Source organism: Pelecanus crispus, chromosome 6, assembly GCF_030463565.1.
Source record: "Pelecanus crispus isolate bPelCri1 chromosome 6, bPelCri1.pri, whole genome shotgun sequence".
Lineage (NCBI taxonomy): Eukaryota > Metazoa > Chordata > Aves > Pelecaniformes > Pelecanidae > Pelecanus > Pelecanus crispus.
Window position 1 is genome coordinate 5,750,283 of NC_134648.1, and position 16,392 is coordinate 5,766,674.

General features: G+C 37.8%; 1 protein-coding gene across 1 annotated transcript in view; it reads left to right on the forward strand.

The window, feature by feature from the left end:
* The window catches only part of NELL1 (neural EGFL like 1), a 300,108-nt gene that overhangs the window by 91,760 nt on the left and 191,956 nt on the right, over positions 1-16,392 (forward strand). The window contains exon 12 of the mRNA XM_075712408.1: positions 3,158-3,286. Coding sequence (XP_075568523.1) covers positions 3,158-3,286 — 129 coding nt within the window. The remainder of the gene's footprint in view (positions 1-3,157; positions 3,287-16,392) is intronic.

Below are 16,392 nucleotides of genomic sequence, written 5' to 3' on the forward strand. Positions count from 1 at the left end.
GTACTTGGAAAAGCCTCTGATCCAATCAATGGTATGCCTACTCTGCCAGAGGCACAGTGAACCCTTACTCTTCTACACCATCGAGTGCATTTTTTTTTTTTTTTTTCTGTTGGTTAACCTTAAATTACATTTGTTTGGTAAAAGCTTGGTCACATACAGTGTCATAGCACCATGCATGTTCTTAACAGGAATAGCTTCCACTTTCCACTTAGGGAGGTATTGAACAAGTTTGCTGAAATGCTATGGGGAAATTGAAGTCGAGTCACATTTACTCAACATTTTTAAAAGGTAGGAAACAGTGTTTCACAGGGCTTTTATAATAATAAATGCCAAGGCAACCTAAAGATGTAGTAGGTGTTCTATCATTGTGTATTCCTAATGAGAGGAGAACAATGAAAAGTTCTTTAGTGCCTCTAATTACACAACTTACAGAACCATTACTTTTTTTTCTTCTGTGTTCTTTTAACAGCCTTCAAGCTTGGAAACAGAGTCTGATTCTGAATGGAGACAGTTCATATTTGAGTTGATAAGAAGGGAACAAAAGCAGTACAGGTTTTTTCCAGAGAATTTTTAACAAAAGGTGGCAGTGTTAGTGGTACAAAATGGGTAGTTAGGGTAGTCGTCAGATCTATTGATGAATTTCGGAGGTGGCAAATAAACAGTGAAGAATTCTTAGGGCTATGGTGTGATACTGAAAACTAATCAGAGACTTTTGCTTGGGAGAAAGTGTTGTTAGAGAAGAGCAGTTGATCTGGGACTTCTTGTGATGAAAGTTAACCCTGAGAAGCCATCCGTTTGGCTAATTTTAAGTGTTAAATTTGCTGTGAACTGATCACAGGGTAAAACGTTGACTCACTAGGATAAAGAGAGCCCAAAACCAAAGGTTTTTTGGTGCAGGAAGTTGTATAAGGACTATTGTAACTAAAACATGCTGAGAAAGGTGAAATACTTTGTACACCTTTGGATTAGAGGGAAATACAAATAAATAAAATATCCCAAGACAGTCATAACAATACACCCTAAATGAAAATGTGGTATTTTTATAGTACCTAGCTTAACACACTGATACGTTACATTGCTTCTGAGTAGGAGTATCTACCAATAATAATCAAATATAAAACTAATACTGTGTATGAGTTCGAAGGAGAATTATTATTCTAAAGGAGCAGGAAATAGTCTAGGATGTTATAGTCTTAGGGGAAACAGTGATAAAGAAAATGTTATAAAACTTGTTGTCTCTTGGATATTATCTAGAATGCCAACAGAATAGTAATCCTGCTTGGGGAGTATAAATTAGAAGCTGAATGGATAAGTTTGGGGAGATGGGTTCCAGTGTTTAGTTTTGATTATAATTATAAAGGCAAAAATGAGAAGTCAAATACTGTGATTGCATAAATGGCTAAAGGCAGTGTAACTCTGCCCCTTTTTAGCAGTATAAAATGTACCCAGGCTTGACAAGGCTGAATCTGGAATACTTGACTGATTTTTACCAGACTGTGAAATGAATGAAAACTAGAAGGGATATCTGCAGCTTTCATTAATGGAGTGGGTTCTTTTTTGCAAGCTGGATTACAATGAAAGGATGAGCTAACTGAGCACAAGGAAGTTACCTTGGTTGTTAATGAAATTAGTCTGAAGTTTAAGTGTAGAGTTGACGTTGACACTGAGAAAGTGTTGTCTTTGCCACCGTTACATTTTTTAAAAAAATTACCTCACAACCCAATGTTAAATGATCATTCATAAAGTTGGAGTGCACTATTAGTAGGTGACTGAAGTGCATGTTTAAAAACAAATTAACAAACCCTCAATGAACAACAGCTTCAAGATAGCCCTATGAAAATTTGCTTATTGTAGATGAAAACTATATTTAGTATAAGCTAAAGTCTTCCAAAGTTCCTTAAAGAATATCGAAGCAAGGGATGTGAACAAAGATCTGAATCTGGTGTTTAGATCTTAGAAGTCCAGGTCATCTTCTTAGTTGTCTTTAGGGGATGTTAGGAAAGTTTAGGATTGGTGAACTAGAACTTTTTAGTTTGCTGCTTTATGACCAGGCAGAATTAGCAGAAGCTGTTCTGGTATTGCTGTAAGGACAAGTTGGAATACAAGTAGCTGATGGTATGTCTGGGTTTCTGGCTTCTCTTCTCCCAGGAGAGAAAATCCAGAAAAAATAAGAATTACCAAAATGTCTGTTTATGTATCTTAGGCAAATAGAAATTGACTCTTGGACATTAATAGAGAAAAATCCATCAAAAATACACCAAGGGGTGGAAAATTTCCTGTTGTCAACTTCCGTAAGGTATTTAGTTATCTTTTACAGTGCTTCCAGTGGAGTGCCTTTAAAGAGATAAAGTTGCAATTTCTTTCACTTTAGACTTCAGCAGAGAGAGATTTTGACACATCTTTGAGAAATATTAAAAATCAGGAAGAAAGAACTTCAGCCAGTTGTGCCTTTATAGAATAAAGTGGGAAAGTTCGTCATGTTTGTAGAAATGACTTTGTATGGAATAAAAGAAACTGTTCACAAAGAAGCTACTCAGAATTTGTGTCAAGGAAAAAGGAGAGATTAAGGAAAACTCTCCCCTACAAAACATGATGCATGGATTAATTATAAACTGTAGAAACAATCCAGCCAGTTTTTGATGACAGAATTACAAGGCAGTGCATGAGGTTGTTTTGACTACCAGTATAGTTTTGTGTTCTAATGCAATGTCTCATTTTTGCTCTTCTCAAAGCATGTTTGATTATGCATAACAAGACAACTGTGAAGGATTTTTTTTTTTTTTTTGATATTAGACTTTATTATCCTTTTGGTGTAAGTTAGTATTACACTTCTTGGCAATTGGAGATAAGGTGGCATTTTATCCTACATGGGTTCAGTAGAAGACTAATGTATTGTCATGTCTTCCTTCTTTGAAGTTGTTTTTCTCTTGACTAAAGCTAGTCATACAAATACATTTTTGAACAAAATAGTTTTACTGAGAATGAATTGATGGAGAAATCAAAAAAGCCTCTGTGCACCAGATAGGTTTATAGACAGAATTTCTGGCATGTAGCATGCCAAAATTTTTCAGAGTAATACAGTCAATGTAAATATGAAACCTGAATATCTGAAATAAACACGTTTTAATACCAGGTTGGCATGTTCCTTGTATTTCAGGCCATAACTTCTGTGCAGAGGGACACAGATGTGGTGAAAATTCAGAGTGCAAAAACTGGAACACAAAAGCTACTTGTGAATGCAAGAATGGTTATCTCTCTGTCCAAGGGGACTCTGCGTATTGTGAAGGTAAACAAAATATTTAAAGACCTGTCCCCTTAACAACGTACTCAGAAACATAGTATTAAATGGTTGACAAATTAATTTCACTGCAAAGTTCAGTTTCATGAAGGTGCATATCACGAGGGCCCTTTTTGCGTTCATAAATATGGATTGAAGATTACGAGTGGTTCTGGATCATTCAGATTACCTATCTATGGGCATATTTCGCTGTTGCAGTTGTGCCTTGGCACACCATGGTCATGCTGTCATTAAAATTTTTAAAATACCATTTTTCAGACAGTAGCACCTACCTTCTAAAATGTTTTTTACAGAACAACATCTTTATAAGATGCATTAATTTAGGAAGTGGGAATTCTGCTGCATTTGTGAGAAAGGTAAGTGTGAAGGTCTCCTGAGACTTGGATATAGAAATGATGACCTGTAGTCGTTCCTGAAGTGCTTCTGTGGGCCAGGTACTTTACTGCAATGGTTTTCCTATGATACAGAAGAGACCTGTTTCTTAGAAGAGTGTAGCTGAAGTACTCCATTTGATGTATTATTCCATCACAGGAATGAATGCAATGGGGCATTATTCTCCTTTTTGCTTCTCAGTGTTTTCTAGAGCTTGCTGTTATTCGTAGCTATGATGTACCCATTAAAAACTAAATTGATGAATCAACATATACCACATTCCTTCCTGCCTTTACATTGTGGGGTTTTTTTTTTTTTTTTTTAATGCCCTTGTGTGTCAGGCTGCAATATTTAGTCTTTTGGCCATCATAGGAAGTTTTTGAACTGCTTTGTAAAAAATACTTCCCTAGATTCGTTTTCTAATAGTACTGGTGATGGAAGGGAGATGGCATTTTTGACAAGCTGTTAAAATATACTGTAAGAATTGGAAGACAGGATGAAAGAATAAAAAAGACATGCATGGACTGGGCTTAAATGATCCCGCTTTCATAAAAAAGACTTTTTAGTGTATGTAAGTGAACAGGACTACTTTAAATAGCAGTTTATAAAGCTGTTGAGTAAATTGCAAGTATAATTCTTACGGTATTTAGTCAGTTCTCTACAAACAAAAATTCGAATGGTCCTATATATAATGGTTGGACTGTATGATCTTAAAGGTCTTTTCCAACCTAAACGATTCTATGATTCTATGTATGCACTTTTACTGACTGGGAAAACGGTTTACACATCTTTTTTCAAAGGTAGGCAGCAGATACACTGTATATAGAGAAACTTTTTTGTACAAAAAACTATGAGAAAACCTGCTTTATAGGTACTGTAAGGACTGCGCAGAAATCAGAAAACAGTAACAAGGCTCTTTATTGGCTGTGATACAGAATCTAATATTTGTTCTTTTTTGCTGTTCTAAATAAAATCAGTGCTTAGTGTTTTTATTTACCTAGTAGCAGACTGTCCCTTTTTTTCCTCTATGGAAAAAATTTAAACATCTTGACTCAAATAATTTTGGAGATGTTGGCTGTGTGGTAGTGGTAGGGAAAGAAAGAGCTTTTTGGAAGAAATTAATGGGAATTACAACATACCTGGTTTATGTTGTGTTAAATTTCAGAAGTGCAAATGAAATCCCTGACTTCTGTGCATGTGGGTGAAACTTGAGGCAACAGAACACACACAACTGCTTTTGCTGCCTGAGACCATGGGATAGATGAGAGAGGCTTTCTTTATGTTATGAAATTATAAATTTGCTAGAAGGAGAGCAGTTCTTAGGAGGTAATGTAGAGAAGGCCCTTTAGCAAAGGGAACTAAGACTGACGAATCGATTAACCAAGAGGTGACTCCTTTCAGCCCTGTGAAGAGCTTCCTTTCACTCCTCAGAACAGCTTTCTGCAAAATCTCTTTATATGCCTCTCTAACCTCATTTCTCTCACTTAGGTGTTTAATCTGCTAAATAGAGTAATTTCATAATTGCCTGTATAACGTTCTCAAATGCATGGTGAAGCTGTGATTTAAATAAATGAGGCCAAAGACATGTATCTGAAGGCAGAATTTGGCAGGATGTTGTTATTGCATAGGAGTGGATTTTTTCTTTTTTTTGTGGTTTTGGATTTCTGTGTGTATTGTGTAAGAATTAAATACATAAAACACCTGAACAACAAGTAGTAAACATACAAAACACCTGTGGAAGCAAGGTAGCTATCATTCTCAGCTGTAGTTCTGAATTTGTCTTCATCATTCCTAAGCCTTCAAACTTAAAAGTCATGCAAGATTACTGTTTTCTTTGAGATGGGGAGGTTAAACTATTTCATACTCATGACATGTGCTGGTAGGTGGCACCTTAGTTCAGAGTGCTCCAGGTCATTAACTTGGAGCTTTCCAGATTTCTCATCTCTTCCAGTGTATTTGAAATACTTGTGCATGTGAATTCTGACGTATGGTATTATTTTACCTTACCTGTGTTTTTACTGTTATTTCTGCTCGCTCTTACTCACACAGTTTTATCCTGCTGGATCTCATGGCATCATTTTGATCTTGTAAGATCTCTGAAAAATTGTGTCTGAGTCTGCTTTGTTTCTTCACATGTATTTGTGTCTCTCTTTTTTTTTTTTTTTTTTTAACATTCCATATTCACATTTGCAATATGGTAGAAAAAAATTAAAAAGATTCTAACTTTTGTCAGAGAATTGGCATCAGCAAATTGGTGAAATAAATAACAAAAACCCGAGAGGTTTTTACTATTGATTTTCAGTAACTACTTTCCAAGTAGGTATCAGCTCCTCATGTCAAAATATACATGTAGGATAATCACTCATTGTATGTATTCCATTTTTTGAAATAACATAGATGTGTTTAGGGAAGAGAGTTTCTGAAAACAAACAGGTAAATAAAGCTTGTAATGAATGAAAGAGATAAGTGGAGATTCTCTGTGTTCTGTAAAACCAATATATTTCACTTAAAAACAGAAAAGTTGGGTGTTTTTTTGACATTTGCCTACTTGTCTTGCATGTACGAGACATAATTAGAGCATTCATCATTTGCAGAGAGACGTATAGAGGTATTCCTATTAATCGTGTTGACTGAGGTTTAACTGCTGGTGGGGATACTTAGGCACAAGTGTTGAACCAGTGTCCGTTTATCTCTGTCACATGCACATGGATAAATTCTGGGAGTAGCACAAGTAGCTAGAGAGTCCGGTGGCTGCAGGATGCAAATGTTCAAGTCATAGCAGCATGTGCACACTTCCAGCGATGACTTTTTAGTACATGCCATGTGAGCACCTGTGTTGAGGGCTGAAAGTTGCATGCATGAGAGTTAGTTACAGATGGTGCAGCAGTTCAGTGCCAAAACCAGGACCAAAATGGGGAATTCATTTTGAGTCTGTCTCATGCTGATTCTTCCAGACACGTTATGTGATGTGTACAGCAGACCTGCAAATACTCTGTACTAACTTCAAAGCCAGAAAACTCCACAGTCTGTGACTACTTCACAAATACTAATAGGACAGTCCGCATAATGAAAACTAAGAGACAGGAAAGTGTCAGTGAATGGAGAGTCTGAAGCTCAGAGATAAAGTAAGAAAAATCAAGCCAAAACAGCTGAAAGTCAGGCCTGTTGCTAGCATGATTATCCTCACTTTCTAGATGCTAACAAGCAGAGCCATCTCTTCTGAAAAGAATTTGGTGATTTTTTTTTTTCCCCTGCTATCTATTTCACAGTGAAGAGCAAAAGCAGAATAATTTTTTCCTGCCACATTTCAGTTGCGCATTCTTTATTACCTTCTTAGCTTGAAACATTAACAGCCCTTTTCTACCTGCAAAGTTGTTAGGTTGGTGCAAAAGTGATTATTACCTAATTGCTGTTGAGCTCTGATTCATTGTGAGAGCTGTTTAAATCTGAAGTGGGAGGAATCTCCCAGTTAGGATAAATGCATGCCTCTTCTCGCTCGCAAGTGCACGAAACAAGAATATTAGTATTAACCTTCTGTCCGTCATGCACAACTACTTACGCCTAGAAACATCTAGTAAAAGTGATACAGTAGCATACCGCAAGATGCCTTGTCGTGTTACACAGCATGCGTGTAACCAGCGTCACCAGAGAATGCTCCTGTGATAATGGGTATAATATAGGAAAGGATCCATTGACTGAAGTGGAGCTACAAGATTAATATTCTCATTGTGTGGCTGTATTGTAGGGTGTGCTTTCCCTAGATACCTAAGTAGGATGACACATGCTCTCTAGGATGTCTTCCAGCTATTGATGTAAAGAGTGTAAACAAGCTCTGTGAATCTGAGTTGGTCTTTTAGGAACAGGTGACAAAATAAAGCTATTTCACAAGAATACAAAAACCTGAAACACCTCCTCTGGCAGAAGCAGCCTGTTAGGCAGTGGTTAGGAGAGGATCTCTCATGTGAGTCTGCTTTGCCCTTGAAGAAGAGGCCAAAAGTAGTGTTGAGAATGCCTTGTATTGGTTTTTTCTTTCCCTCCTTTTTTCTCCTTTGCTTGTAAAGTTGCATGGGTTAATAATGACAGGAAAAGATCAATGAAGAATTTCTGTGAGATTAATTCAGGCAGTATGATTAGTTTCTTTATATGACCTGACATTGAAGGTCACCTTAGTGCTGTTACCTCAGCGTAAAGAGTTAATGAATTAAATGCCTTAATATTTGTGAAAACTCTTCCCGTTTTTTGTCCTGATAGAATGCTCTAGAGCCACTTGTGACTTTCATTCAGAAGGAGCTTGGCTAAGTCACTCTTTCCCTTCTGTGCTCCAAACATGTTATCTTAATTTGTTGTTAATAAATTATTGCTCATTTCAAAAAATGTCACATAAGCTATGAAATACTAGCCAAATTCAGAAAACCTGCTCATTTTGTAGCATAAGGAAGAGTTACGATGATTTTACTGGGCTGGCATATTTTGGGGAGATGGCATAAAGATGAATGAAATCGTTGGGAGAAAACTGAGTGCTCATTTGCCCCTGAGCATGGACCCAAGCATGCAGCACGGGCAGACCAGGCAAGCTGTCTGCCTCGTGCCATGCCACCGTGCAGTGGTCTCCTGTAGCTTCTGCTCCCTTGCTAGGCATCCAGTCTCCTTTGTACGACAGCCTGGTGCTGCCCATGGCACCAGGGAGCTGCGGGCAGGCGGTGTGGTTAGGGTTAGAGACATCTCCGGTACAGGCTGGGTGCTCTGCTTTCAGGCCAAGACCTCTGCAGACAGACTAGATGAAGCTTTGTATCTTGCTTACTTGATAATAAAATTCAAAGGCTAGTATTTTTCTTCCTCTTCTCTTTTTTTGGTTGGTTTTATGTATTTTGATTTAGAGCTTTGTCTCAGTATTTTACCTTGTAAAGCAAGAGATCCCGTTCTTTCTTATCTTAGGTTTGTAGACCAATATCATTTCCCAACACAGGAGTGTTGGTTAACTTACACACGGCTATCAAGCTCTCAACCTGAGAGAGAGTAAGCTTGGAGCCTCACGATTCTACTGCTAGTTATTTTAAAGATAAAACTACGTTTAATTTCCTTGTAATTTATGAGTACGTTCCAGACACATACAGTGGTCTTTACTGCTTTCTGTTTCTTTTCCTTTGAACCTGATGGTGTCAGATGGAGTCAGGAAATTCTTTACAGAAAGATAGGTATGTAAATATGTTAAAAAAATTCTGTTCTGAAGATACTCACATTAGTTTAGGTCTGGTCAGAAAATGTTTGTTTTCTGAAAGTCATATAGAAAAAAAATAACTGCAAAATGCAAAGGAAAAAGGTGTTTTTTCCCATTGTCATAGAAATCGGGAAAAATTAGCCTTTTTAAGCTTAATGATTTAGTTCCAAATGCAAAGGCATTGCTACCAGCATGCTTTAAGGAAAAGCAAAAAGAAAAGTTTACTTCTGTTGCAAAACACAGAACAACAAGAAAATCTTTCATCATACAATGTGGCTTCTGTTATGGTTCTGAAGATGAGAGCGCTTCATAAAGCTTACCTCTAATGCTTAATCCTTTGACTCATCACATCCTGTACGTAAATAGCTGTTTAGTGTGCAGAACTGTTCACGAGCAGTTGAAACTGAAAAAGACTAAACCCAGTCCTGCATGTGGGCTTCAGAGTAAAAGTCTGCTGACAATCCACTGAGTTTCCACAGCTGATGGTTTTTCTTGCTGTGTAAAATAAGTTCAATTTTGTTGAATTTTCCCCCTTCCTCTGTAGTGATTTCATTGCAGCTGTTCTAATTTCACTGCATTGTGGCTTGGGAGGTGACATTAACATTATGTGGTATCCTATAAACCTTCTGTGTGGCAGTGATGTATGACTGTGGTTTTGGATGGCGTCCATTGACTTGACTTCTGGGTCAGCTTTTAATGATAATCCTTCTGTTCGTTGTACTCTCAAAAACCTGCCTCACAAGAGGTCCCTATTTCCTGCAGTTGTTACTCACTGTATGCTATAATAAACTTAAGTTCTGTGCTGCATGTACTTCATGAAATTACCTAAAGTTAAGAAAATGGGGCAAATGTTGATCGCAAATGACTACGTTCGCTGCAAACGCACTATATTTTTCTTTATGCTGAAACCATAGCAAAGAGGAGGGCAGGAGAAGAATCTAAACATGGTACATTCAAGATAATTTCTGTGGCAAAGACTACCTCAATGGCAGCGTTTCAGTTGGAACAGAGTCCTCACATGGCGACTTAAAAAGAAAAAAAAAAAACCTCCACCACAACAAAACAAGAAAAAACCCCAAACCACCCGCCTGTGCCAAAAAAGCCAGCCAAACAAAACCAGCTCACTTCCCCCTTTTTATAAACATGGGACTTGATGCCAGGTTGTTTTTTTTAAAAGTTCACAGTTTCCTTGAAAGACACTTGGTTATCCTAATTTTTAAGACTTCAGTTACCTGACAATGTCAATTTTAAACTTAGGTAATCCTAGTTATCAATGAAACTCCCTTCTCTGGCGATGTAATGCAAATAATACATTTGTCCCTGCCTACTGTTTTCATAGAGAAAGACTATTTATTTTAAATCATAGTCTTAACCATTGCATGAACTCAGATGAATCTTTTATAACATGATCAAAAGGCAGGCACTTGTCAGTCAGTCCCCTGCATTTGTGGGTTTATGGACTTTAATAAATGAGACTGCAGTTTCCTTGTGCTCTGAGCTAGTGGAGGAGACAGAATTAAAACCAAAACAGACCCTACACCCTGCCAAGTCAATGCATACGTTAAAAGGCAGAGAGACAGAAAGTTTTCAAACAAAATGTTAAAATTTTTACACTAAGAAGATTCAGGAGCTTGTGGGAAAACGTTGTTTATGACTTCTGTGGCTCTAGATGTATGATTTGTGTTATCAAAACTGCTTTTATACTTACAAGTGAATTAGTTTAAATTCATATTCCAACTACTAAACCCTGGAAAGTGAAATTATTTGCCATCCCCTGGAGTAACTTTAGTTCTTTTGGTGTAATGTCATGCTGAGATTTTTATGAAAATAAATTTTAATTTCTAATAAGGTAACCATATGTTTTGGAGTTGTTGTAATAAAGTGTCATAAATAATTATGGCTCCAAAGAAATTCAGCCTTGCAACTGTCAGTTCTTATGTTAGTAACTTGCATTGGAATAGATTGCAATCGTTGCTATTAAAGGAAAAGAATATCTTCACCCCTTCAGAATAGCAATGAAAATCCTGCTCTGAGGCTGTGGAGATTTTTGTTCATGTGGAAGGACTGGGGATGTTGTCTCCCCCTCAGCAAATGCTCTTACATGTTAGGGTTGCAGTCTTCTGAACTGTATTGGACATAGTTCGGTATCTCTTATATAGCGCTTTGCTTTTTACCTTTTGTTATTTGCTAAGAATATGCTGATCATTCCTAATACAGAATGAAACAATGCTGGTCTCATTTACTGTCTGTCTCGAAGCACTTCAGTGTCTCTCCAATCTGTATTTGCATTCAGCCTCCAAGATCCCTCTGGGTGCCCACATTCCAGATTTGGGGGCAGGGGTGCATTTGTGTATTTTTGAATTGGGGGGGGGGGTAGGAGCAGAGGTGGAACAGACTGCCTTTCTTTAGAACAACCTCTCTAGGAGGTGGTCTAGAGTTTACGAGTGCCTCGTAAACTGTACTTGCACTTCTAACTACCTTTTAAAAATAGAACTTTATCTCATTTTTAGATGGGTTAAGGAAAAGCCCCGTGACATGTTCGTGGCTCCTAGTTGTAGCAGAATCTGACTTAAAAGCTGAGCAGTAGGAGGGGGAAAAAAAAAAAAATCGTATGTTCCTGCTGGGTCAGTGTCATTATCTTTACATTATAATGACCCTTATAGCAAATTGTCCCCATTGCTTGTTCCAGGACTGAGAGAGGGAGAAATCCATGCAATAAATGGTAACATGATGTGTATGTACTAACCCTTGTGAGCAGCAAGAGCTCTTGCTGCTCTTTACCCATTAAGCCCGTGTATTGTTCCTGATAAAAAGTCTTTCTTCAAATTATGACACAGTATAGCTCCTGTCACATTTCTGCTGACATCAATGAAAAAAGGAAAAGTTTGGAAGAGTTTTTAGTGGAGCTGTGGCAGTTTAGACCAGGTAAGTGTTTGCATCAAACATTTGGCAGCAAAGCAAAGGAAAAAAAAATCTGAGTTGTTCTTGTAGTGATGAACAGGAGTTTGCTCGTGGTTGAGTTGGACTGTAAAATGCTGAGAAGTATTTGTGTATAATGAGGAAGCTTTGCTTGGACTTGAATGGAAGCCACTTACCAGTACTTTTATACAAGTTGCTAAAAATTGTGTGCTTAGCTCTTAAAACTTAGAGGTTGAGGTGTTGAGGTTTTGCATTTTTAAACTCTGGAGCATAACTAGAATAGTTCAAAAAATGACATGCATATATATATATATATCTGTGACGTGTGTGTGTGTGTATACATATATGCAAACCGGTGTTTTCCTATTGCAGCACAAAAGCCTTTAGTTACTCAGGATCTGACAAAATAGCAACTTTCTCAAGGGCCTGTGAAGTTCAAAAGGGGTTGGAATAGAAAACCTCCAGAGGTAACTTCCAACCTAAATTTTTTTGTGATCTGTTATCTCTGACCCTGTACAGTGTTTTGCATCGAGAGCACTCGAGGGACAATAGATGCTATTGACTCTCTATGGTTCCTTCCTGCAGTGCTTGGGAATGCAGAGAGGGCAACTATTTTGCATAGTTGAAAGTCTTGAAATGAGAAAAAGAGCATCTTTTTTAAATGCTGGTACTTGTAAACTTTTTTCCCGCTACTTGAAAGAAACTTGTTGTGCAGTTTTGATGCTCAAGCTGTCTCTCCAGTGCTCTTAAAGAATGGCTTTGGGGGGCATGGAGTCCCTTGTCCAAATGGAAGTTCTCACAGCCAATTTGTAGATAACCTGTCGGATTGGGCTTGCCTGTGACTGTGTGAAAAATGCATGTTGTAAATGATGTCGTCTAGCTGCTTCAAGGTCTGTGCTGGCAGTGTGCTAGTAGAACAACAGACCCAATTTTGAGGCTGTCTTAATGTAACTATAAGGCTGTCGTGGGAAGGTCAGGAGAGAGAAGGATGTGCACTTGTCCTACAGCAAGATCTATTACAAACTGAAATGAACACCCCCACGCCCCCCTCCCCCCCCTCCCCCCTCATCAATTTTGGGAACACAGGGGAAAAAACTTGATTTGCTGGAGGACCCGTGTTGAAGGACTTGGAGGACTCCGTGATCTTGGCCTAGAGAGCGTTGAGTCCTGAGGTAATGGACGCAGTGAAGTACGTGTAGAAAATAATTTTGTTCAGGTTTGTATATAGATGTTAAGGATCTTGGGGGAAAATAGCATTAAATTCCTCAAACTGTTTTCATTGCTGTGGTGTGTCAAAGAAATTTTTTAAAATTTTTTTAAAAAACCTTTTCAGCAGTTTCAGCTGCTTCTGTACAAGTGGGTCTGAGGCTCTGGTGCTTCTTGAACAGATGTCGAGCCACGAGCAGGTAGGGACCCTGTGGGACACAGCGGCACTTTGCCTGGCTGTGAAGTCCTAGCACCCCATCTCGGGAGAACGTACCAGAGACGAGTGGTGCTACGAAGAAGGTGAAAGTGAAAGGCAAGGGCTTTGGGGAGCCAGGAGACTTACGGTGCCCAGGGTCTGCAATATAGGTCACAAATACAGCAGCTTTGCTGCATCCAGAGAAGGACATCTAGCAGATGGTTTGTGTTGACCAGTTGTATGATTAAAATTAAAGGCTTTGTTCTACCTGAAGTTAGTTGCAAAAGAAAAACAAAAAAAGGGCAACAAACCAAACAACCACACCCTTCTCCTCACAACTGGCTTTTTTTTTTTTTTTGAAACTACTGAATGAAATTAAGTTTTTATCCTTCAGTCAAAAAAAAAGCCTAAATGGAAAAATCATCTGGTTTCTCATAAAAAATATTTATTTTTTTATTATTTTTAATAGAAAATGTGTTTTGCCCTTGGTAATACCATAACTAGGGGCTGCTCCAGTAAATATTATCTATTGCCTTTTTCCTTCTGTGAATGTATTTCGTTTCCAGGAGATGGAAAAACAAAATTGGTTCTAAAAGTACAAGAGTCTTTAAATCCATGACAAATGTCAGTTTATATTGACACATTTTTCCCCGCAAGATTTAGTAAGCGACTTACTGATATGGTTCTGGGTATTGAAATATAATGTGCATATAAAAAACAAAGCACAAAAGTCAAGAAATCGTTGGAAAAGACATTATTGCTAACTTAGGGCTTTGCTATATGGTTAACTTTCTACTTTCTTTTTAGAATTTGAGCGTGCATCCTTTTCCAGTGTTTCTCCTTATGGCTTTTGTTCAGATTAATTTGGAATCGAGTTGTATGCTGATTGTACAGGGTGTGTCTGTATTAAGTGCAATCTATTCTGTATTTATTAAGAGGCATTTAGCTTTTGACACAATCCAGATGTAGTAGGGTTACACTGGTGTATTGCAATTTTAATATCTATTTCTGCTCACCACTGAAATTGAGACATTGGTTTTATGTATTTGGATTAAGTTTTATTTTCAAATAATAAATTCTGGGGTTGGTTTTTTTTTTCAGTGCAATTCATTTATGGAAACGCATTTATAAATGTAGTGGGAAAAAAAGCAACATTATTTTCTTATTGTATTGCATGAGGAGCTACATTTGAACTGAAACTAAATATAAGACTGCTTTTTCCAATTGCACTGTCCTAGTGAGAAAAGGAAGCTTTACCTGGGCCTTCATGGATGTAGGATCTGTCCGTTTCCTGGTGTATGTCTGTGCAGGTTTCTCTGTTTTGGTTTGCCGTCTGGAAACTGGGATAATAGTGTTAACAAAATCCTTTGTTGTCTTGCTGGGGTATTGCGAGGTTTACTGGATGAAGGTAATTGCTAAGGGACAGCACTATAACACCAGAAAATAGACTGAAGTAAGTGTAGAAAAGTAAGCAAACCACTTACATAGAAATAAGTTTTGTTTTATTTTATTTTTATTTACTAAATGTTATTGACAGCTGAGGAAAGGCATTCTATAAAATATTCATGTACCTATTTAATTTTTAGAAAGGTGATTCCTCTTAGTCTGTAAGATTTTTGACAGACAAATCAACTTCATTTAGGTAAATAGTGGCCTGTGAAAAATCTCTCAAAAAGTGTTTTTTATCTAAGACATCCACCTCTATTTAATAGTCTCCTTCTTTGTATCTGAATCTTTTTGGAGGCTGGGGAAAAGAGTTAAAAAAAGTTAGAAAGAGACTTTGATTCAACTAATGAAATTAGTACAAAAGTATGTGCAACGTCTACAAAGATAACTCTTATAGCAATGTTAGTTTCCTATTGATTTGCTGACTCTTACTATATTTTTAGTTTTCAAAATTTTTTCCAAAAAGATACCTTACCATTTTTCCAGTTAGTGTATCTGTTCTTCATATCTAAAGGGTAGATTTCAAAATACCCTTTGGGTGTTCTAGAAATTTTTTCACTGTCTGTTCTTCTTAGCACTTTCTTTTAATTTCCTCCTTTCGTTTCTAGGTTAGACATCTCAGGTTTCCTTCTCACTATGCATAGTTTCTGATTAATTACATTCTGTTAACCTAATTTTTTTTATTGGTTCTGCTGAAGATGTTGCTGTGTTTATATCTTGTCCTGAACTCCCTCACTGAAGCTGTCTATGCCTCATACCAGTTGTCCCTGTAGGGATCACTGTGTTTCAATAGTAGAAAATTATTTTCTCTCTACCTACAGGCTTAAGAAAGTGCTTGAAAATGATTAGGATGAAACTGGCTATATTAATGTAAGTTAGGTTTAAATATTCTTAGTTCTAATTCTGGTTTTTCCCTTGATCCGATTTCTTTAAATATGTTATTGTTGTGCTTAATGTGTAGTAAACCCAAACAAACCAAACCCTTTCCTGTGAAATGCAAACTCCTTTTTATCTCTCATCTTCCTTAGGATTGTTTGCCTCTCTTCTTCATTTTCATTATTTTGTTTCCCTAATTCTTATGACTCATATTTACCCTTCAAGCTTTCACCAGAGAACGCGCCTGTACATATTGGTAGCTATTAGTGCTGAGATAATTATATGAATACACAGTAGCATCTTCAGACGTGAATGTGAGTTAGTGTTAGCTCAGAGACATGCGGTGTTTTGCAAGAAGAGAGAAGATCTAATTTGCAAAGAGTTTGCACTGTAAAATTACCGGTTGCCTCAGGGCTGGCTCTAGGCATAGGCAAAGCAGGCAGTTTCCCGGGGCAGCAGACCTCCATCACGGCGGGTTGGCCACGTGCTTACTCTCTGCTTTCCGTGTGTTGGAGCCCAAGAGGCAGGGCTTAGCGGTGCTCCTGCCTCTGTTGCCCAGGGGAGAGATTATAAAATAGGGCCTATCGTCACGGTGGATGTTCAGGAAGTAGCTGTTGCTGTTCCCGCTTTTTCCGTTTTGCAGGAGCAGATCACTCGGGTCTTTGTCTCCTTGCTTTGCAGTCCCCCATCCATAAAGCAGTAAAACTCACTTTTCTGCAGAGGTGATTCAGTGCTTCGCGATGTCATGACTATGCTGTTTATTGGCTTATGCTTCTTCCTCTCCAGACTTTTTCAAAGACCACAGTGCAACATTTAGGCAATAGGGATCCCATGGCAGCCTGAAATTGTTGCTAATGCATT